General features: G+C 56.7%; 1 protein-coding gene across 1 annotated transcript in view; it reads right to left on the reverse strand.

The window, feature by feature from the left end:
* Positions 1-548: 548 nt before the first annotated feature.
* The window catches only part of LOC119101195 (titin), a 54,551-nt gene continuing 30,443 nt past the window's right edge, over positions 549-24,656 (reverse strand). The window contains exons 14-15 of the mRNA XM_037224486.1: positions 11,817-14,492; positions 549-11,225 (exon numbers count right to left, since the gene is read on the reverse strand). Coding sequence (XP_037080381.1) covers positions 549-11,225; positions 11,817-14,492 — 13,353 coding nt within the window. The remainder of the gene's footprint in view (positions 11,226-11,816; positions 14,493-24,656) is intronic.

Consider the following 24,656-nt stretch of genomic DNA (forward strand, 5'->3'; position numbering starts at 1 on the left):
GCAGCGCTGCGTCTTCTGGTGTTGAGCCTTCACTGGGCTCTTCTCTGGGTGGTTCAACAGGTTTGCTTTCCTCAGGGATAGTAGATGTTGAAGTTAACTGTTCCGTTACCAGTGCTGGCTGCGTAATATCCATTTGAGGTGTTGCGGGAACCACGTTGCACACCAGCAAATGAGTTCGTTCGGCGGAGGGCGCAGACGGTTCCACGCATGGTTCTTCAAACTCCTGAACTATCACACCATTGTCGTATACCGTTTTACGAGTACGCTTGTGTACGTGTTCTCTAAGGATAACGTGCCCAGCGTCATCAACTTGCCGTTCGTAGGAAGTAGTTGTCACGATACGCACTACCACTCGACGCCCCTGGTCATCGACGTGTTCCTCAACTTCCTCGCTAGTGGTCGGCTCCGGGGTCTGGGCGACATCCGGTACCACATCACCATCCGCCTCATGGCACTCTACCACCTCTCCATTCACGCTGACCGTCTTCAGCACGCGCTTATGTACATTCTCCGTGAGCACAATGTTGCCAGATTCGTCCTCCTGCTTCTCAAACGTAGTGGTGATGATAGGTTCGGATCACCACGTGTCGGCCGAGTTCGTCCGTTGTTTCGCTGACCTCCTCCCGCTTGGTAGGCTCTGGCAAGGTCAAGTCGAGTTGCCGATCGTCGGATCCATCGCCGGATCCCTCCTCTTCTTGAAGTTCTTGTACCAAGTGTCCTTGATCATAAATCAGTTTCTTAATCCGTCGCTGAACGCGCTTGACCACTTCACATGTACCATCCTCCAATTCGCGTTTCTCATATGTTGTTACAGTGGTTGTCCTGACGACAACCCTCCGACCGTTCTCATCCACAAACTCCCTTTCCTCTTCCTTCACCGTGTCCTCCGGGATAGCAAAATCTTCGCCCTCCGTCTCTTCGATGGCCGTTCGAGTTTCGACCCCGGGGGAAAGATCTGCCTCTCGTTCCAGTGGAACTGTAGTAGTGATATCAGCTGCTTGCTTATCCGGAACCTCCTGGATTACACCAGCCTTTCCTTGAGGGATGTGTGTTGTGTCAGTAAGTTGGGCATTTTCCACTGATTGCTGAATTTCACAAACCACGTACTCAGCACCGACATCCGTTGGTTTTCCGAACTCCTCAGATGAGGCAAGTTTTGTACGCTGGTCTTCTGTCGTATCAAGAGGCTCCATGTCGGTGATATCTGCAGCTGACCTCACCACGCGCTCACTCGAAACAGTGGCCACCTCCTTCTCAGGTACAGGCTTTGCGTCGCTTGCCACTGGTCTCTCTTCCAGCTCGGTAGCTACAACGCCAACAGGTTCAAGACGAGGAACCTCAACCACAGCCTGGCGACTCGCCTCCATTTTTGGAATATGGAGAGGTGATTCTTTCTCGTACGTTGCTTCCAAAGCTTCAGAGGCTGCCGTTCCCGTAGCATCCAGCCGCTCCATTCCAACTGCAGACTCAGGGCGCATGTCGTTCTCCCCAGCAACGGACTCTTCGACGGGTTGCTGAGCTACACCCACCAGTGCGTCTCTCTCAGACAGAACGACCTGGCCCACGCCACGTGGGTCACGCGCTTCTCTCACCTGACCCTCCCTATCGAATACCACACTCACGCCCACGTCTGGCAAGGTCGCCGCTGGCTCCTCCACTCGTGTCAGGCCCTGACCCATCTCAGGCGCTGCGGAGTCGGGATGGAGTGCGGCAATTTCGACCGGTTCCTGGTAGTCCACTACCACAAAATCGGTGGTCGGTTCCGGGCTCGTGGCTTCTCCGCGATGGTCCGCCGGCTTGGAGGCATCTTCCAACGGCGTGGCGCTTTCCACGGTCCGCACTTCACGCGTGGATAGCGGGAGCCCCTGCAACCGGTGCAGGTCTGCTGTAGGCAGCTGTTCGGTAGGGTGCTCCGTCGCAAGGGGCAATGAAGCCTCTCGATCCAGCGTTTGGTCTTCGCGCGACGTCCTGTGGACGTGGCTAACGATCTGGCTATCCAAGGCCTCAGCGGGTCGCCTCTGAACATCGAACTCCAAAGTTTGTAAAGATGCGTCATCTTGTACGTCCGACACTGGGATCTCTTCGCCATTCACCAGAACCATGCGCACAATCCTCGTCACCACTCGCTGCACCCGGTTCCCCTCACTGTCCGTGTCCGTAACTGTCTGAACGATCTTGCGAACCTTGATCTGACGACCCTGCTCGTCAACATATTGATCGATAGTCTCCTGCTTCTCCGGGGGCGTCTGTTCCCGCGACAGACTAGTCGTTTCAGTTGTGACGCGGTAAACCATATCGGACACGTCTTCGTGCTTTGGCACTTCGGGGATCGACACCAGCTCGATTTCTTCTGGCTCCACGAACTCTTCTGTGAGAGGCTTTCCGGCCTCTGGCGTCGTTTTTCTGACCTTCTTTATAACACGCCTCCTAGTAACGGTATTACCTTGTTCATCAATGATTTCTTCCACTATCGTAACGCGAATGCGTTTAATGTATACTGTTTGACCGTTCTCGTCAACTGACGTTTCGGTAGAAATCTGCACATCTGGTTTTTCCACATACTTTCCATCAAGAGGAGCAAGGATTTCCTGAACAACGAGTCTTTCTGCTTCACTTTCTTCTGCAGGACTTATGGCCGACACAGACTGCAATTCCTTAACTCCCTCTACAATCTGAGTTTCCTTCACGGCTGCCTCGGCATTCCCAAGACCCGGCGTTTTGACATCCGTCCCGGCCCCATCGCCGGGGAGCGCGCTACTGTCATCTCTCTGAGGTGACAAAAACAAGGACTCGGATGCCTCTTCAGCGATCTCAATCGAGTCCCCATGTTTTACCGCTGGCTTGACATGTTTGTCCTTCTTTTTGGATTTCTTTGTGGACTTCTTGCCATTGACGGGTTCTCGTTTAGCATCATCGGTTGCAGCCTCTTCTGCATGGGTCACGGGCTGGGCCTGCACAACTGCAGTATCGTCTTTGACGGCACTACTGTCAGGTCCAGTGGGCAGTTTTTTGTCAGCCTTTCTCTGTTTAGGCTGTTTGCCGGGCTGTTTCGGTAGTGAGCCTGTATCCTTGGCAGGTTTGGCATCTTGGGGTAGTTGGGAGTCACTTTCCGAAGACTGTGTTGGTTGGGATGCCTTATCCCCTACCTCCTTAGGTTCAGATGCTCCTGAATCGTGAGGTGTGACGCTCTTGGCGACCACAGCAGGCTCAGACTTTTCAGTGGCGGGAGCTTGGGGAACTTCTATGTGGTGAGATTTCTTTTTTGATTTTGTTTTCTTGGTTGACCGACTTCCTTTTACGTCTTCCGCATGCTGAGGTACAGAGTCGACAACAATGGCCGCTTCAAGAGCGTCGTCCGCAACCTCAACGTCAGATGATTGCTCCAAATTTTGGCTCAAGGTTTTTTCCGACTCAGTTCCAGCTTGAGACCTCTCATCTGCAGCAATAGTCTGAGGTTCGTCAATGACCATAAGAACCTCAGCAATAACGTCTTCCTTTGGCTCCGTTACCGTATCAACACTGAACTCATCCAGTTTCTCACCCAATTCATCTGACTCCGTAGGCTCATCCGAAGTGGGCCTTTTATCCCGTTTTGTTTTCTCCTGTGACGCTTTTGACCTGTGGTTTTTGCCTGGTTTCTTTTTGTCAGGTGCATCTGCAGGCTTTTTGGAATGGTCCGTTGGATATTCTGGATGAATATTAGGGTCCTCAATCATGCGAACGATGTCATCCAATTCCGTATCCTCCTTTGGCCGAGGTGACTTGCTGCGATGCCGACTCCGGCGTCGTGGGCGTTTCCGCTCGACGTGGAGCGAGTTTGAGTCTTCCGTAGTCTCGTGGGACGACACTGTAGATGCTGTGTCGTCCGGTCGGGCCTCCGCTTCCGAGGTTTCCACCGACTCCTCATTGGGGAACTGTGGATCCATAATCGTCGGCTCCGCTCCTTGGACGGACTCTTCACCCTTCCGCTTCACCCGCTTCTTCTTTCGGTGCTTTTTCTTTTGCGACGCGTCCTGCTTCTCCTCACTGGCTGCAGATTCCAACACAGGCACTGAAGAGTCTTTGAAGTATGTTTCATGATCGGATTCTTTGTCATTTTCCACTTCGTCAAAGTGAGTAACAACAACTGCATGTCCATACACTGGATCATTTACCTCAACGATGAGGTCGTGCCCGTCGGACACGGATGCCGGGGCTGATTCCGGCGGTTTCGGGCTTTCCTCCGAGGAGTTGGACAACTCCTGTGATTTCGCGGCATCGTTGTTCCTCCTACGACTTCGCTTGCGAGGCTTGCGTTTCTTATCCTCTTTAGACGGAGTCATTAACAGCTGCAGCAGCTCTTCCTCAACTTTCTTGGGGTCCAAAGACGCTGAATAAGGATCCAAAGGCTCCTCCGGAGCCTTTGGCTGCTTTTTGGAATGTTTTTTCGAAGGCTTATCTCTGTGCTGCTTGTCTGTTTTCACAGATGGCTCCGAGGCCTCCCGAACAGCAACCTTTGTCGTCTCATCAGGTTCTTGCACAGTGAGCTTCGGAATATCCCCTTCCTCCACTGCTGGCGTTGCTGACACAATTTCCTCCTTTTCCACGGGTTTCGCACCCGCCGTACTTTCTTCCACGTTCAATGTTTCGATGACTATTGGGTCATCAGTGTCTTCCGTCACGGCATTGCCATCCATGTCGACGCTCTTCTGAGTTTTGGATATCCGTTTCCTCACCAGTTGTTTGGTGCCTGACTCTGTTACAATTTCCTCAACAATGGTCAGGTAGATACGTACAACCCTCGTCTTCTGGCCATTCTCATCCACTACCTCTTTCTCAAATCTTTCAACTTCAGGTGTTCCGACAAAATTGCCTTCTTTCGGAAGGAGCAACTGAACTAACTGCTCGTCCGTCTGGCCCATCAAAGGTCTCTCCACAGGCTTCGCATCTGAGGCCGTCCCTGAGTTGGGATCTAGTTTTTCTATCTCGCCAAGATCCCGCTCATCTATCCTCTCTACCACGGGCCCACTGGGAAGATTCGTAACTTTCTGGGCGCTTGATACTCGCCGTTTCTGTACAATCTTTTCCCCAGTTTCCGAAATAACCTCTTCCCAAACCGTGATGTACACTCTCACAACTGTCACTTTCCGACCAAAGCGGTCCACAGTCTCAGTGACATCTCGTTCGACAACAGGTTCTGAAACCATAAGGTTTCCAGACGCCGGCAAAAGCGTGGATATAGTTTCGGCATCACTGAGGCTCGTCAAAGGCTCAGTGACGGTCGCGACGGACGGAACTTGATCATTAGTAGCGTGTGGCTTCTTCTGCAGCATCGTGTCTTGTACAGCATGTTCCAGGACCTCGTCATGAGGCTGCTGTTCTATTCCTTCTTCTTTGCACTCCGGGATGTTGGAAATCTCGACAATTTCTTGTCCATTCAATTTCGTACAGCGCTTCTGCTTCTTGATCACACGACTAATGGTCACCTTGTTTCCAGTTTCGTCGACAACTTCTTCAACAACAGTCACAAAAACACGTCGGATAATGACCTTCCGTCCATGCCTGTCTGTAGTTTCTTCTATGTAAGCCTCAACTTTAGGTTTCTCAACCATGATTCCAGTGACCTCAGCCAACGCACTTTCAATTATATCGGAATCATTGGTTTCTTCAGGGGAACCACTTAAGTTCTTTTCAACAGCCATCACTGGGGTGGCCTCCAACGTCTGGGTCACTTCCTCTTCCGTTACACACGGTCCCGGGTCAGCAGACAAAGGTATTTTTGCATGTTTTTCGACGCTGGGACTTACGTCAGCGACTTCTTGCTTCTTTACAGCCGGTTCAGAATGAATAGGAGCAGATACAGGCATGGAAGACGCATCGTCCTTGTCTTTTGGGGCTTCGTTGTCACCTGTGATGAAGTTACTGATTTTCGAGAACCATCCTTGCTTTTTAGGCGCTTCCGGCACACCTGGTGCTTGATCCTTAACCTCAGGTGTATCCCCGATGATCTCCACATTGACATCCACGTCATGCGGTGCCACCTCTCTTGGCTCATCTGTCTGGGCATCTACGGCCGATCCTGTTGTCTCCGTACCAGTCATGGGTTCACCATGCTCAGTACTTGCCACCGAGCCAGATGGTTCCTTTCGGGCAGACGGCAGAAGTTCACTCAGTGGAGGCAAGCCGCCGCTCTCCGAGCTGGGCGTTACGAGCTGATGAGCCATCATCTCAATTGGCGACGCATCCACGCGAATCTCTTCAACTGTAGTTTCGGGCCGTTTGTCTGGGTGTGGCCACTCAATCACATCCCGGTCCACGTCAGTCTCAGACCTCTTCTTGGCATTGCCCTGGATCTGTGTCACTGGCTCCTCAATGAGGCGACCAAGTACTAGGTTCAGATCCACTTCGTCCTTGGGGGCTGGTCGCAGCTCAGGAAGCTCATGCAGCTGCTCAACCTTATCTCGAGGAATTTCAGGTGGCTGCTCTGCAGGGAGGTCGTCGAGCTCGGGCAGATCGTTGGCCGATTTCTCTTCTGGAGTTGTTTCATGCCGCATTTGGTCAAACAGTGTCTGGTACACTCCAACCGCCTGCTGCGGTTTCGCTTTTGTGTCCGCTTCTGGCCACTGAGGTGGCAATTCCATGGCAACAGCCGTTGGCTCCTTTCTGGGGATTGGCTCAACGCTGAGCGCTGGTTGTTCAAAGCGCTTTTTCATCACATTACTGATGTCTTCGACGGGTCTCCTCTCAGCCTCCAAAAGAAGGCTGACATCGCTTGGTTCAAACGCAGGCTTTTGCGAGGGATCAGTGGTGGGAATATCTGCTTCCAGGGCCCGGTGACTTCCCAGTTCGTGCTGTACTTCTGGTGGGTCTTTAGAGCCCTCTTTGGGCGCTTTATGTTCCTCTGTTTCATGTCCAAGGTCGGGATGGACTTCAGCCATTTCAGGAGCTTTAGTCTCCTGTGCAACCCTTCTTTCATGGAACTTGCGTTCAGCATCCCTGAGCGGATATATGTCGAGCGAGACCTCTTCGTGGAGGATAACAGAACTAAGCTTTGTATCTTTTTCGACGCTATGAACATCAGGGGAAGTGTCAACATGCTGAGTTTTCCCCTCAGCTTCCATGAGAGGACGATGTGGTGCTAATTGCGACACCGTCCTTTCATGGTGCACTCTTTCAGCTTCATTTATCTCAAAAGTATTGAGCCAAGGCAGTCCACAGGGAAGATGAGCCTGAGACTTCGAAGGCACTGCTACCTTTGATGCTACGTTGTCCTCCAGCTGTTCAGCCTGAACGGGCTTGATGTTTGCGGTGGTCTGCATGGGAGCAGTGGAATTGTCCTGTTGTTTGCTAGCCTGTGCCCGGCCGTGTTTTGTATGGTATACGGTTTCAGCATCGTCAATCAATGCTTTGTCATACCAATCCTTTTCGGCCGCGAGCGATGCAACGTAATCTTCCGCTTTCAGGTACGGAGCCGCAGGCTCCTTCGATGCATGTCCATGCTCTTCTACTGACAATGGTATGTTGTCAGTTTCTTCCGCAGGCTCCTCGACCACGTCCACAGCCACTGTGCCATCGGCAGCAACCGTGGTTCTCACCGCTTTCCGAATGACCCGCGTTCTCTTGGTAACAACGCCCAACTCGTCTATTATGTCCTCAACGATAGTGATGTACATGCGTTTCAGCACCACCCGCCTGCCTTGAGGGTCGACGGACTCCACGACCTCGGTTCTCACAGTCGGCCGTTCGCTTACCTCACCTTCAGCACTGCGAAGTGCATCTGCAATGACCTCGTCCTCGGATTGTGCTTTCGGAGTGAATGACGGCTCGGAAACAACTACAGCCTGCTTTATCACAGGAGCCTCCGCATCACCTAGCTGGTCCTGCTCGGGCGTCACGCTACATGCCGCCTCCTGCAGGAGTTCCGGGGCACTTTTCCCATCCACCTGTTCCGGATGGGGGGTTTCTGTAGGAGGTTTGTCACGCTTCTTTTTTGTCTTCTTCGGTGGCTTTGTCTTCTCCGGCCGTGACTTTAATGGCTTACTGTCCTGTTTGGTGGCGCTGATCTGTTGCTCCGGGCGCAGGACAAGCCCCACTGATTCCGCTGTAGATGACGGCGGGTCTTCAAATGCTTCCTCAGCAATCTCCACGGATTCATCAATGGGACTCTTAAAGGGAGTTCTAACGTCATGTCCAGGTAGGTCTCGGGGCAAAGCCAGGGCTTCCGTGTCCTTTGGAACAGAGGCATCCCTTGTAAGTTCTTCCACAACTTCAGGCTCCGAACGCTCCTCTACCACTGGCTTACCATTAACATCCGACGTCTTGATGATATGCTTTACCAGTCGCTTTACTGTAGAGGGCTTTCCTTCTTTGTTTTGCCTCTCCTCTATGATAGTGATCGTAATCGTCTTGTACGTGACCTTTCTACCGTTTTCAATCGTTTCATACAGATCTTCATCCACTTGTGGCTCTTCAACTAGTTTCCCAGATATGGCCGGCATGTAACGAATGAACTCTTCTAGTTTGTGCACGATCACACGATCTTCTTCCGGAAGCTTCTGAGAAGGCTCTTCATTAGCGTTGGCCGGTGGGACGAAAGATACAGCAGGATGGGACGTGGCGTCCCGTTTCGAATCGCCAGGCGAGAGCGGCGTTGGAACCTTCACAGGTGTCGCTGGTTCGCTCGGCAGAGTGTCAGCTGTGGTATCCGACTCATCATTCCATTCAATGAGGGCAGGTGCATCCTCCGCAGACGAAGATTCATCCGCACTTCCATGCACCTCCTCTATGACGTCGACCAGCTCACCATCCACATAGATGGTCTTCCGCACACGTTTCTGAACGCGCTCCACAATAACAATATGCCCATTCTCCTCCACCTTATCGTACGTAGTCGTGATGGTCGTATGGACAACAACACGGCGGCCGTCATCTTCAGTAAATTCCTCGGTCGTTTCCTCGATCGTCGGTTCCGGTAGCACAACATTCTCCGAATCACCAACAGCCTTTTGCAGCTTTGACATCTCGGTGGCGGACGTGTGGACGGTGCATGGATCTTTCGAAGGTTCCTCGAACTCCTCGACAATCTTATCCCCAACATAAATTGTCCGATGAACTCGCCGTTGTACCTTTTCCAAAACCACAATGTTGCCCTCGTCATCGCTTTGCTTCTCGTACGTGGTGGTCGTCACCGTTTTGATCACGACTCGCCTCCCCTGCTCATCCACGCTCTCTGTCACATGCTCCTCCGTCTTAGGCTCGGGTAGTTGTACGTCCAATACGAGTTCTTTAATGTCTTTGGCTGTTTTCTTTGTCATTGTTGGCTCCGTGGTTGGCTCCTCAACTTCTTCAATCACCTGGTCTCCGAGGTAAACTGTCCGGAAGATCCGACGGTGGATTTTCTCATAGATCACGAGATCACCTGAATCAGTCGTTTCGGTCTCGTACGTGGTCGTGGTGACGGTTCGCGTGACCACCCGACGTCCATCAGGCTCTGTGTGTTCGACAACGTCCTCTGTAGTCGATGGTTCGGGCAGACGGATCTCGTCCTTCTCAGCAGCTGTCGTTTTTGGCATCTCCTTTGTGTCCGGCCGGCTACTTACCTTGACGGGAGCCTCACTGACTTCTACAGCATTGGTGCTGCTGGTACTGTCCGGTTCATCAATCTGCTCAATGACTTCGTCCCCAGCATAAATTGTCCGATGAACTCGCCGCTGCACCTTTTCCAAAATCACAATGTTACCCTCGTCATCGCTTTGCTTCTCGTAAGTGGTCGTCGTCACCGTTTTGATCACGACTCGCCTCCCCTGCTCATCCACGCTCTCTGTCACATGCTCCTCCGTCTTAGGCTCGGGTAGCTGTATGTCCATTATGAGCTCTTCAATGTCTTTGGCTGTTTTCTGTGTCATTGTTGGCTCCGTGGTTGGCTCCTCAACTTCTTCAATCACCTGGTCTCCGAGGTAAACTGTCCGGAAGATCCGACGGTGGATTTTCTCATAGATCACGAGATCACCCGAATCAGTCGTTTCGGTCTCGTACGTGGTCGTGGTGACGGTTCGCGTGACCACCCGACGTCCATCAGGCTCTGTGTGTTCGACAACGTCCTCTGTAGTCGATGGTTCGGGCAAACGGATCTCGTCCGTCTTGCCCGTTGTCGTTTTAGGCATCTCCTTTGTGTCCGGCCGGCTACTTACCTTGACGGGAGCCTCACTGACTTCTACAGCATTGGTGCTGCTGGTACTGTCCGGTTCATCAATCTGCTCAATGACTTCGTCCCCAGCATAAATTGTCCGATGAACTCGCCGCTGCACCTTTTCCAAAATCACAATGCTACCCTCGTCATCGCTTTGCTTCTCGTAAGTGGTCGTCGTCACCGTTTTGATCACGACTCGCCTTCCCTGCTCATCTACACTCTCTGTCACATGCTCCTCCGTCTTAGGCTCGGGTAGCTGTATGTCCACTACGAGCTCTTCAATGTCTTTGGCTGTTTTCTGTGTCATTGTTGGCTCCGTGGTTGGCTCCTCAACTTCTTCAATCACCTGGTCTCCCAGATAAACTGTCCGGAAGATCCGACGGTGGATTTTCTCATAGATCACGAGATCACCTGAATCAGTCGTTTCGGTCTCGTACGTGGTCGTGGTGACGGTTCGCGTGACCACCCGACGTCCATCAGGCTCTGTGTGCTCGACAACGTCCTCTGTAGTCGATGGTTCGGGCAAACGGATCTCGTCCGTCTTAGCCGTTGTCGTTTTAGGCATCTCCTTTGTGTCCGGCCGGCTACTTACCTTGACGGGAGCCTCACTGACTTCTACAGCATTGGTGCTGCTGGTACTGTCCGGTTCATCAATCTGCTCAATGACTTCGTCCCCAGCATAAATTGTCCGATGAACTCGCCGCTGCACCTTTTCCAAAATCACAATGCTACCCTCGTCATCGCTTTGCTTCTCGTAAGTGGTCGTCGTCACCGTTTTGATCACGACTCGCCTCCCCTGCTCATCCACGCTCTCTGTCACATGCTCCTCCGTCTTAGGCTCGGGTAGTTGTACGTCCATTACGAGTTCTTTAATGTCTTTGGCTGTTTTCTTCGTCATTGTTGGCTCCGTGGTTGGCTCCTCAACTTCTTCCATCACCTGGTCTCCCAGATAAACTGTCCGGAAGATCCGACGGTGGATTTTCTCATAGATCACGAGATCACCTGAATCAGTCGTTTCGGTCTCGTACGTAGTCGTGGTGACGGTTCGCGTGACGACCCGACGTCCATCAGGCTCTGTGTGTTCGACAACGTCCTCTGTAGTCGATGGTTCGGGCAAACGGATCTCGTCCGTCTTAGCCGTTGTCATTTTAGGCATCTCCTTTGTGTCCGGCCGGCTACTTACCTTGACGGGAGCCTCACTGACTTCTACAGCATTGGTGCTGCTGGTACTGTCCGGTTCATCAATCTGCTCAATGACTTCGTCCCCAGCATAAATTGTCCGATGAACTCGCCGCTGCACCTTTTCCAAAATCACAATGTTACCCTCGTCATCGCTTTGCTTCTCGTAAGTGGTCGTCGTCACCGTTTTGATCACGACTCGCCTCCCCTGCTCATCCACGCTCTCTGTCACATGCTCCTCCGTCTTAGGCTCGGGTAGCTGTATGTCCACTACGAGCTCTTCAATGTCTTTGGCTGTTTTCTGTGTCATTGTTGGCTCCGTGGTTGGCTCCTCAACTTCTTCAATCACCTGGTCTCCCAGATAAACTGTCCGGAAGATCCGACGGTGGATTTTCTCATAGATCACGAGATCACCTGAATCAGTCGTTTCGGTCTCGTACGTGGTCGTGGTGACGGTTCGCGTGACCACCCGACGTCCATCAGGCTCTGTGTGTTCGACAACGTCCTCTGTAGTCGATGGTTTAGGCAGTCTCACCTTTTCCGTTGCAACCGCCGCCAGCTTTGGCTGCTCCATTGTGTCCTGAATGTCGAGTTTTTTCAAAGGTGCTTCGCGCATGTCCACAGCAGAGGTGCTGACAGGTTCATCAACTTCTTCGATGACTTGGTCTCCAATATAAATTGTTCGGTAGACTCGTCGCTGCACTTTTTCCAGAATCACCACGGCGCCTTCATCATCAGTCTGCTTTTCGTACGTCGTTGTCGTCACTGTTTTGGTCACAATTCTTCTTCCCTGATCATCCGTGCTCTCCTGGACCTCTTCTTCCGTTTTGGGCTCCGGTAGTTCGGCATCCACACGCATATTTTGCTTTGAGAGCTTATGAATTTCCTCCGCAGTTTTCTTGGTTACCGTCGGTTCTGGCGTCGGCTCCTCCACTTCTTCCACAAGTTGGTCTCCATCGTACACCGTGCGTAGGATCCGACGGTGAACTTTCTCATAGACTACGACATCATCTGTCTCGGTCATCATGGCATCATACGTAGTTGTTATGATGGTTTTGGTGACAACCCGTCGACCATCCGGCTCGGTATGCTCCACGACGTCTTCAACAACTGACGGCTTCGGGATCAGGAGTGTATTCGTGAGACCACCCGTTGTGGGCGGCTGTTTTTCTACAAGACTTTCGACGTCAGTTCGGGACCTGCGTGATACGTCTGGTTCCGGTGTGGGATCTTTGATGACCTCAACCACCTGACCGTCCACGTATACCGTATGCATAACGCGTCGGCACACATTCTCGAGCACCGTGATGCTTCCGTCGCTCTCGCACTTCTTTTCGTACGTGACAGTAGTGGTGGTTTTTTCGACGACCGTTCGGCCTTGTTCGTCGATGTACTCGCGCTCCTCCTCCGTGACACGCGGTTCCGGAAGCACAAAGTCACGTGCAGGGTCCCACGTCAACTGGTCAGCGTTCTCCGCGGACGTCTCCTCCACGACTTCTTCCCCGTCCCTGTATGTTATTCTGGTGGTGTGAGCTTTCTCTAGAATAACTGGGGTCCCATCATCATCTCTGCCCTCCTCGTACGTCGTTCTTGTGATGGTCTTGATCGTAACTCTTCTTCCGTTCTCATCGACCCGAGATTCGACGTGTTCTTCGGTTTTCGGCTCGGGGATCTCAAGTACATATTCAACAGATTTCTTCCTCGAAGGGTCCCGAATCTCTTCAACAATCTCTTTACCATCAACGAACACGGTACGGAATACCCTTTTCTGGACCTTCTCTAATATCACCACATTTCCATCTCCATCCCTGTCTTGTTCATATGTTGTGGTATAAACAGATCGTATCACAACTCTCCTGCCAAGGTCATCGACGTGCTCCTCCACCTCCTCCCTCTCAGTTGATGGAGGCAATTCGATGTTCTCTTCTACATCATCCGGGGCATCAATAGTCTCTTCGACAATCTTACCATCAACGTACACTGTTCTCTGCACCCTTTTCTGTATCTTCTCAAGGATTAGAGGACTTCCATCCTCATCTTCAGTCTCTTCATATGCGGTCCTAATGGTAGTTCGCACAACAACGCGCCTGCCTTCTTCGTCAACGAACTCTTGCACATTAGTAGTTTCGGACGGTTCAGGAATCTGAAAGTTTTCATCGACGTACATAACATTCGAGTCCTTTGCATCTGGTCCGGCGTCTGGCTCCTCCAGCTGCTCTGAGACCACTTCTCCGTCCACATAAATCGTTCTCTGCACTCGCCGATGAACCTTTTCCAAAATGACAGTATTCCCCTCGTCGTCGTCCGTCTGTTCGTACGTTGTCGTAATCGTCGTCGTCACAACGACCCGCCGTCCTTCGGCATCCTCGTACTCTTCCGTTCGCGTCTCCGTCTTGGGCTCCGGCAGCTCGAAATCCTCACTGACATACTCGACCACCGGCGCCGACCCACTGGGCGGCTCCGAAGGCGGCGAGTCCAGCTCGCTCTCCTCCACCACCTGGCCGTCTAAGTACACGGTCTTCTGACGACGACGATGCACGCGCTCCAGGATCACCACCTCGTTGTCAGCGTTCTCTTGTCGCTCGAACGTGCTGGTCACGGTGGTGGTGATGACCACACGGCGGCCCAGCTCGTCCTCGTACTCCTCCACCTCGGTCCGTACACTGGGCTCGGGCAGCTCGGGCTCCAGCTGCTGCCGGCTCCACTCGTCGGGGGACAGAGCCTCGCTCCTCTCCGACTCGGTCACCTGCGGCGGCTGGCCGTCTGTCTGGCGGCAGACGCGTTCAGTCACGCGACGCACCACCACCGGCCGACCCTCGGCGTCCACTGTGTCCTCGTAGGTGGTGGTGGTAGTGGTGGTCGCCACAGTCGGCCGCCCCTCGGCATCCAGCAGGCGCTCCTCACTCGTCTTCACCTGCGGCTGACGAGCGACCGGTTTGCTGTCGCTGCGCACCTCCGTGCGCACCTGCTCGACGAACACAGGTGCGCCTGTCTCATCCAGCGACTGGGCGATCTCGGAGCTGGTAGAACGTTCGACGCGATGAGTGTTTCCCCGCTCGTCAACGCGTGTCTCTTGCAATGACTCACCCGGAGAGGCAGACTTCTTCGACCGACGCCTCGGCCGCTTTTGGCTTTTGTCCATTATCTGATGACAGAAAGTGGTGTTAGCCCTAGGTGACGCAGAGACCTGCGACGTCAACACATAAACCACAGTATTGTCGACCACGCGTACGTGAAACTTCTACGCCACCCTAAAGCGCTTATGCGTGTATAACTAATAACACAGTCACGGCTAATCACTGCATTACGGTCTGTCTTACACAAAATACAAATAAGGCAAGATAACTACCAACGTCAGTATATGTTAAGGCGTTCTCTTATTCTTCACCATCTCGCCAGGTCCACAGCCACGATTCCCAGAGGAATCAGCCTACTAGCTCCGACCCAGTCTAGCCGCTGACCTCGCAGCCAGTCTGGTGGCTGAAGAGACGTTTGTACCAAGTGACAAGACAGGGGGGTTGGGCGGCACCAACGAAAATCCTCACGCCAGATTTCTAACCTCTTTGTTTAAACGGTAAGTCAGCTTCTCCCTCTGCACTTCCCAATCCATTTCTGTCTCTCCAAGTATTTGTGCCTGCATCTCCATATATTTTACCATCCCTCTAACTCCCTCGCTCTCTCTGTACTTCTCTTGTCTGGTGGCGCTGTAAGTCCATATCAATACGCTAGCCATGACGCAGCGACGGGGCCGACCTGACACACATCTCTATGTTTAGGTTACGTGGGAGGGGGAAACCACTGCTTCGGCCCGATGTCGCGGCCGCATCAGGCGGCAGGCGGCAGGCGGCAGGCGACATGGGCAGGGCAGGGTGGAACTCGCCGCATAGCAACCGCTGCTTGAAGACCTATCTATATTCACCGCACCGCGGTGAAAATAAACAATGATTACTGGCGTCGTCAAGAGCACGACAGCCTGCCTGCTACGGACCACCAGCTGAGATGGCAATCTTGATGCTTCCCACGAGCTTATTCTTGAGAACGCTCCTTTTCCTTTGGCGCTTAGTCACGCAGCACACACTATATGCAGCATGATGTTCCTGGGCTTTTGGCCTGGTTTCCAACGGTGTCGTGTATGCTCATTGGATGTTAGTTGAGATTAAAGAAATAAATTTTCTGCTAGTGAGACGTCTTTTGTTGCGTTAGACGCGCAATGCAATTAAGGGTGTTATTTTCATCGTCATGTAGGTGATACCAGAAATAGGCCAAAAGACCTCGTGGCTTTCGGGAACCCGTACAAATGTGACTTATAAATGCGTTGTAATATCCTCCTTTCATGAATACATCAGGCAGAATGAAATGGTGTCAAGCGTCCGCGCAGCAAGTTGAGTGAGGTTGGCTACTTGAAGGAAGTGAATGGGTTGGACGTTTTGGATGCTTTTAATTCACATGGAGCGACCACGGCATACTACGTGGAATGACGATCACATCACAAAATCACAATCAAAGTTCTGCTTTAAAATTAGGCATGCACTCGAGAGGGTCCATACTCATTACATTTCCAAATTTAGCAGCATGCGTAAACACAGCTATATCGTTGTCAGCTTTGAGCCCAGGTAAGCTTGAGACATACATCGGTCATCGGCGTGATAATCAACCATCGCTGCAATGATCTGCTATCGGCGTGATCATCAACCACCGGTGTAATGACCTGCTATCGGCGTGATAATCAACCACTGACGTGATGATCAGACATCGGTGTGATGATCTGCCATTGGCGTGATAGTCAACCACTGGCGTGATGATCGGTCATTAACGTGATGATCAGCCATCGGTGTGATGATCTGCCATTAGCGTAATAGTCAACCGTCGGTGCGATGTTGGGCCATCCACGTAATAATTGCACACCAGTGTGATCATCTGCCATCATGGGAATACGACTGGAGGACGGGTCGCTCCGGACAGCTCCCAGGACGCGGCTGCCCCCGAGAGCGCCGCGCTGCACGGGGAGGGCAGACCGCTCCTAGGGCACGGCTGCCCCGAGAGCGCCGCGCTGCACGGGGAGGGCAGACCGCTCCGAACCGCTCCCAGGACGCGACTGTCCCTGACAGCGTGGTGCTGCACCGGGAGGCGCGGTGCCACGTGCAGCGGCCTGTCTCCGGACGGATCAAGCAAATTTAAGCAGTCAGCAAGACACAGGCACTGGCCTTGCCGGGCCCGCTGGCTGCTGGTTCCAGATGCATATGTTGAGAAAGATGTTCGCCAGCTCTTGGCATGGACTCCAAACACTGTTAGATTGTTCATCGTGGAATCACTTGATCTGAACAGCAGCGAAGCATCCTAACACCGCCCTCTGCCGTCGGGGAACCTTCGTCTTCAATATAGCTTTAACGCGCTATCTCCATTTCAGGAACACTTCAGCGGCAAGGCTATACGACACTTCCGACTAGCCGTTCATATACAGCGCGAGCTTACGTTGAGATGGCCCACCCAGCAACCAGTGCCCTGGAAAGATGAAAGCCGGAAGACATTTGCTGCGTGAATCGAAAAACCTCTCAACTGCAGGCGCTGCATATCAATCAAAATCACCCATTCTCAACAGCTGGAACTGGCATCGGAGCGCACAGGATCATCAGCCGCACTGCAACTAAGCAGCCAGAATGATGCAATTTGCAGCCGGTGCCGTGCAGCGCAGTCCGGTGCCGCGTGGCGTCCGCGGACCGCGCGGCTGAGGCGGCGGCGGTCGGCCGCGCCCCCCGCAGCACCGCGCGCCATGGGGCACGTGTCGCGCCGGCGGTCGGCCGTGCCCCGCAGCACCGTGCGCCATGGGGCACGTGTCGCGCCGGCGGTCGGCCGCGCCCCGCAGCACCGCGCGCCATGGGGCACGTGTCGCGCCGGCGGTCGGCCGCGCCCCGCAGCACCGCGCGCCATGGGACACGTGTCGCGCCGGCGGTCGGCCGCGCCCCTGCAGCACCGCGCGCCATGGGGCACGTGTCGCGCCGGCGGTCGGCCGCGCCCCGCAGCACCGCGCGCCATGGGGCACGTGTCGCGCCGGGGGTCGGCCGCGCCCCGCAGCACCGCGCGCCATGGGACACGTGTCGCGCCGGCGCGCGCCGTCCCCATGGCCGCCGCCACACCGACCCCTTCATCGACCCGAAGCCGGCCGGCCGCCGAGCGCCGGCCGCCGATCACCGGCCGTCGGCACCGGGTCGGAACCGAGCCACCGCTGCCGGGCTGGCGCCAATTCTGGACGCCGCCGCCCTCGCCCCTCACGTGACGGACGCGGGTGCGCCGTCCGGAGACGTGACACACACCGACGGGGGTGGACAAACCGGCATGCATGGACCGGACACTGCTGTGCACGTGGCGCAAGGCGAGCAGAGATGTTAAACGTCGAAAACGCCGTCTTCGGCACATAATATGACACTGAGATAGAATAAGCAGCAGTGCGCAGAGGAAATGAGTGCCACGCTTTGGACGATACGTCATCAACAGAACGTGTCGAATATAGCTCAGGACAAGGCATCCGAAGCAACGGTGTAGTGACGTCTAAACGGAATCATAAACGACTTCCGACGCACAGAACTCCCACTGGCTATCACCCAGCCCCTCGAGACAGCGCGCGTGAGGACGCTTATCACGTAGTGTGTTGCATGAGCCGATAAATGATGCGACGATGGAGCAGGATCATCGCACTTCTGAGCCAATGAGCGCCAACTGGCTGGACCACAGCACAAGCTGATGGAACATCGACTTCAGCTCACAACTGCCACACCATGTAAATTGGGAGCAATTCATCCGAATGGTCGCTCGAGGCCAACGAGGCCGATTTAAGGAAGCACGCAACAGATGGGAAGTCTACATTTTAGCTGCTAAAGAAATGTGTCCCTGGTAAAACAGCCATAGCTGAAATGTAGTGCCCGTGACACCACACATGGCGACAATATCACACACGCAGACGCAAAACCACACACAAAATGTCCCGGCCGCCAGGATGGTTCATTTCTGTAACTCCACTCTTGGAACCAGACTAACTTAAACACCCGAAATGGCCCAAGTATCGACGCAGTCTACAATAATGCTAGCGGCCAGCAGGCCGCCGCGGGCGGCGGGGCGGCGTTCTGCAAGGCTGCCAGCAGGCCACCCAGCGCGTCCCTCACGCGCACGTTCCACAGACGACTTCTGCTGCAGGCACTGGCGCCGGCGAGGCGACGCCAGCAGCTTGACAGAGCGCGCTGCAGACGGTCAGAAACACCGCAGGAGCCGTTCACCGAGGGGAGGCCCCGGCCTGCCCCTCCCCCCCCCCCCTGCAGAGTCGCGCCGCATACGACACTAGGTCACCGCTGCAGACGGCCAGGAACATCGCAGCGGCCGTTCACCTAGGGGAGGTGCTAGTCTGGCCTCCTCCTACAGAGCCGCGCTGCATACGACACTAGATCACCGATGCTGCGTTGGTCCCACACGGATGTGCAGGTCACGACCTGAGACCCGCCACCCGTGGCGCAGAGATGGCGTGAGCAGCTGTCGACCCAGAAACAATCCGTGCACGCCGTCCCCCGGCGCCGCCGCCGGCCTATTGATTGGTCGTCGGGGTGGCCCACGCGGACCCGCCCTGACCCGGCCCGCCGGCATGGCTCCCACCGCTGCGGGACGGAGAGCCGAGCTGAGGCACCAGGACGGCCTCGCCAGCGGCAGCCGGCGGCGCCCCCAGCCGTACTGCCTGCGGCTGTCGTGTGCGCAGGCCGTGCCGACCAGCGAGCCGTTACAGCAGCCCGGGGGGAGGGGCGGCGCTCCGGCGCTCCGGCGCCACGCACCGGAGCCATGGGCGAGGTCAATGGCGGCACGTGGGCCGGTAACGGGCGCCGCAGCCTTGCAGAACGCCGCCCGCCGCCCGCGGCGGCCGGCTGGCCGCTTCAAGGCGCGTCACCGCCTCCGGGCCCGCGGCGCTAAACGCCCGTGACTGGTGGAGTGCCAGAGGCGAGGATTCCAGCCGCGGGTACAGCCTGCGCTCGAGGCCGTTGCACTGTGTCACTCAACGGCAAGCACGACGACGCGTTTCAATAATTATCTGAGTGATTACAAAGCCCGGATTGCAAGCAGTGATTTGGCTAACTAATGAACAGCATGACGCAACTCGCCAACTAATTTGCTGCGGCAGTACCGAACGCTCAGCCCGTTAAACCGCACATCTGCTATTCACAGCCGCAGCTCCAGTTCAACTAGCTGTGGATGGCGGTAATTTATTCATGATACGTGCCGCGACTCCCCATCACCGGGCCACCCGGCCACGCCGCGGACCGCGCGGGCGGACCAGTCCACCGCGGACCGCGCGGGGCAAACCAGTCCACCGCGGACCGAGCGGGGCGGACCATTCCACCGCGGACCGCGCGGGGCGAACCAGTCCACCGCGGACCGAGCGGGGCGGACCAGTCCACCGCGGACCGCGCGGGGCGAACCAGTCCACCGCGGACCGAGCGGGGCGGACCAGTCCACCGCGGACCACGCGAGGCGAACCAGCCCACCGCTGGATGCTGGCTGACTCCACGGAACGCCGGTGACCTGTGCCCGGGACCGTGGGGCTCCCAGTCGCTCGGTCACTCCGCTGGATGCCGGCTGACTTCACGGAACGCCGGATGACCTATGCCCGGGACCGCGGGGCTCCCAGTCGCTCGGTCACTCCGCTGGATGCCGGCTGACTTCACGGAACGCCGGGTGACCTGTGCCCGGGACCGCGGGGCTCCCAGTCGCTCGGTCACTCCGCTGGATGCCGGCTGACTTCACGGAACGCCGGATGACCTATGCCCGGGACCGTGGGGCTCCCAGTCGCTCAGTGACTCCGCTGGATGCCGGCTGACTCCACGGAACGCCGGGTGACCTGTGCCCGGGACCACGAGACTCCCAGTCGCTCGGTGACTCCGCTGGATGCCGGCTGACTCCACGGAACGCCGGGTGACCTGTGCCCGGGACCGCGGGGCTCCCAGTCGCTCAGTGACTCCGCTGGATGCCGGCTGACTCCACGGAACGCCGGATGACCTGTGCCCGGGACCGTGGGGCTCCCAGTCGCTCAGTGACTCCGCTGGATGCCGGCTGACTCCACGGAACGCCGGGTGACCTGTGCCCGGGACCACGGGACTCCCAGTCGCTCGGTCACTCTCCCGCCGAGCAGCCGACCACAAAAACGTCGGAATGCGACGCGCGCGAAGCAGGCAGGTGACGCCGTCCCAGATGCTGGGGTATACTGTTCATACTGAGTTTACTTCTCGTGCGCCCGTTGAGCCCTTGTTCGCTCAGCTGCCATGTACTGGTCCGGCTCGCGCAAGCGCCTGCGACCATGAGTCATGACGAACACCAGCGATACGTGCATGCGGTTCAGCAATGACCAGCCCATATGAAAAAACCTATAATTTTCCCTTCAGATCATGCCAGAAATATGCCGGCATCTTCCGCCGCGAACGCACGGCCTCTAGAATGTAACAGGCCCATGGGACCGAGCATCTCATTTATGCCTTTATAACACGAAATGCTTGCATCATTCAGCACCACCTCCTGGGCGCTGTCCCACGGGTACTCTCGCCTCCGAACCCCAGCGAAACCGCACGGTCCGCACACATCCTGTACTGTTTATGAGAGCGTCGGAAATTAATCACAATCTGCCACATCATCCGGCCGCCGACACCGCACCGTTCCCGGAGACGGCCGGCCGGTCTGGCGCCATCGGCACTGCCAAACCGAGCCTCCCTCCCCATAACTCCAGCATGCGCCGTCGAACGCGCCGCCCGGCCGACCAGGCCCGCCATCTGCAGCGCTCGGTGGCAGTCGCACTGAGCAAGGCATGTACCCGGGATATTAACGTGCAATATTTATATATATATATATATATATATATATATATATATATATATATATATATATCGCTTTTGATTGGACGAAAAGGGATCCGGATTCCAAAGCATCCCCGCACAATATCGCGTGCAAAAGCCGTACCTTATCTTATCGTGGACAATCGGCGGCTCTGCCCCTTCCTGCAGCGCTCTCCCAGCGGCACGTCAGGGCCGCACTGCGGCGTCAGAACGACCTCACGGCGTCAGGTCCGCACTACGGTGTCAGGTCCGCACTACAGTGCGTCAGGTCCGCACTAAGGCGTCAGGTCCGAACCACAGAGCCGTCAGGTCCGCACTACGGCGTCGTCAGGTCCGCACTGCGACGTCAGGCGAGCAGACGGTCGCCGCCACTGCACCACTCCCCGGGTCGTACTGGGCCTGGCGGCGGGCCGGCCGGCCGGCCGGCGCGCTGCAGGGGCGCCGGCGGGGGCTGGCAGCCGGCGCCGCCTGACGTCACCGCCACGCCGCCCCACCTGCCCCCGGCTTCGCTGCCCTCCAGCAGACGCGTCGAGCGTGCTGGCCCGCCGTCACGGCGCCGACGGCGGCCGCGCGCCGCTCGGGGCACGGTACATGACCCGAGGAAACATCACGCGCCGGGCAGGGGCGGCCCGGAAGCAACCATGACGCCACCAGCTGACCCAATGTCCTTGTGATGTCCCCAATACCCATCCTCGGGTTCATGGCGCGCTGTGGCTGATAATGGTGCCAGAGTGGCGGCACTAGCAGAGCTTAAACCCCTCGTATTCTGATAAAATCCCGATAAAGCAGAGATTAGACGCGCTGTGTCATGTACACAATAATAAAAATAAACCATGACGTTGGCCCCGAGACCGCGGATGATGCTCCCTCGACGCCGGCGAGACGGAGTTGAGGCCTACACGGTTTCTCTCTGGTCGGAGCCAGCCGGCCGGCCACAGCGGGCCCGACATCGATTCCCCATTGATCCGGCGCCAGACAACGGGCCGGCCGCTGTGCAGTTGCATGACCTTGGCCGGCAGATCCGCGGCTGCGGGGTGCGGTCGGGCGCGTCCCGACGCGCGCCGGCCGGCCGGGGCGCGGCGGGGGCGGAGCGGCGCGCCGGCCGCGCCGAGTCACGTGGCCGGACCGGCGCGGCCGTGTCCGCGCCGGTCCGATGATGCCGGAAACCGCCACCGCGATGGGGCTTCCGCCCGCCCCAGCTGGAGGCGCCGGAGGAGCGGACGGAGACGCAGACGGCGACGGAGCCGACGTGGCTCGTCGGCGCGGCGCGTCGAAGCTGGTAGAATCGTCCAGAAAGGCGAAATTACGGAGAATGGTTTTCACGAGTCAGCATTGGTACACCGTTCATTCCAGTGGGGGCTTGACAGTGCAATGCTATTGCAAAAACGAGCTAAATGAGACGACACAACATCGCCCCCTGCGCAGCGGTCAGGGAATGCCACAAAAAAGCGTGTGAGGGTCCCTGAATGTACTTCAAGCATTCCTCCGTATGACCGCTGGGCGTCGCTACCGAGTGATCGGCCCATCGAGACGTTCGCACGACACGGTGCGGTGCTGGCGGGCAGGCCACGCCGGCCGTGTCAGCGGCACGCACACTGAGGTCGACGCCGACCATCCGGCGGCGCCTCCCATTGTGCGGTCGGCCGTCGGCAACAGCGACCGACGACGCCAGACTGTGTCGGAGCCTGGCGCAGCGGAGCGGCGCCGCCGACAGAATGGCGGTCGTCTGGCGAGGAGCGCCCGGTGGAGGGCAGAGCTGCGGGACAGGCGCCGCCGAGTTCCCCGACCGACGGAATGACGGTCGCCTGGCGAGGAGCGCCTGGTAGCGAGCGGGGATGGAGCCTGGGCGTCCAGAGCGGCTTTCGTCATACTCCCGTAAGGGCGTGACTGCAGACATATGGATCAGGCAGCACATGTACGATAGCTGCTGGGAAAAATGCTTAGTGGGGCGTCTCTTGCTCAAAACAGGCAGGAGCCGCATTTCAGAGCAAAAGCAAAGACGTCTGATGTGTGCATTTGTTTGCTACGTGGTCTTAACATATCAACTACAAGATAGATTTCCATGGTATGCTTTTCAGAAGCTCGGTCCGCCCGTGTCTGCTGCGCCGTCGTCCCGGCCGACAGATGACGAGGGACACGCCGTCGTCCCTGCTGACAGATGGGGAACAGGCTGTCGCTCCGGCCGACAGATGACGGGGAACGCGCTGTCGTTCCGGCCGACAGATGACGGGGAACGCGCTGTTGTCCCGGCCGACGTATGACGGGGAACGCGCCGTCGTTCCTGCCGACAGATGACGGGGGGACACGCCGCCGTCCCGGCCGACAGATGACGGGGGAAGTGCCGCCGTCTCGGCCGACAGATGACGGGGGACGCGCCGTCGGATGGATGACGGGGGGACGCGCCGCCGTCCCGGCCGACAGATGACGGGGGGACACGCCGCCGTCCCGGCCGACAGATGACGGGGGACACGCCGCCGTCCCGGCCGACAGATGACGGGGGGACACGCCGCCGTCCAGGCCGACAGATGACGGGGGACACGCCGCCGTCTCGGCCGACAGATGACGGGGGGACACGCCGCCGTCCCGGCCGACAGATGACGGGGGGACACGCCGCCGTCCCGGCCGACAGATAACGGGGGACACGCCACCGCCCCGGCCGACAGATGACGGGGGACACGCCGACGTCCCGGCCGACAGATGACGGGGGGACACGCCGCCGTCCCAGCCGACAGATGACGGGGGGACACCCCGCCGTCCCGGCCGACAGATGACGGGGGACACGCCACCGCCCCGGCCGACAGATGACGGGGGACACGCCGTCGTCCCGGCCGACAGATGACGGGGGACGCGCCCCGACAGATGACGGGGGACGCACCCCGACGGATGACGGGGGACGCGCTGTCGTTCCGGCCGACAGATGACGGGGGACGCGCCGGCGCCGCGGGAGACGTGCCAGCGCCGTGTTTGGCTTGGCTCGCAGCTACGTCCGGCGACCAAAGGCGACGCCAACATGTCAGCAGCTGACAGGCCGCTGTTGCAGCTGCCGAGCTGCGGTCGTGGACGGACGCGTCGCTGGGGTCAGAGACAGCACCACTGACTGAGGTCAAACAGGGAACCACACTGACTGGGGTCAGCTACAAGGACACTCACCGAGGTCAAAAAAGTCCCACTCGCTGCAAAAGCCATAGGACCATCCGCTGAGATCAGACGCAGGAGTGCTTACTGAAATGAACTCCTGCAATTCCAAAATAATACTGAATCCAATGAATAGATCAGCCCAGGCTTGTGACTCGCGCGACATATCCCGGGAATGGCTCGTGGCCAGAAGTCTATCGTTCGGCGGCGTCCGACTGGCAGCCTGTCCTCTGGTCCGGCCAGAGCCCAAGTGGTCAGGTGACCAGCCTGTCGCCTGGTCTAGTCGGGGCCTGATCGGTCACGTGACCAGCCTGTCA

This window comes from Pollicipes pollicipes, unplaced genomic scaffold (assembly GCF_011947565.3).
Source record: "Pollicipes pollicipes isolate AB1234 unplaced genomic scaffold, Ppol_2.1 Scaffold_2555;HRSCAF=2994_pilon_pilon_pilon, whole genome shotgun sequence".
In the NCBI taxonomy this organism is placed as follows: domain Eukaryota; kingdom Metazoa; phylum Arthropoda; class Thecostraca; order Pollicipedomorpha; family Pollicipedidae; genus Pollicipes; species Pollicipes pollicipes.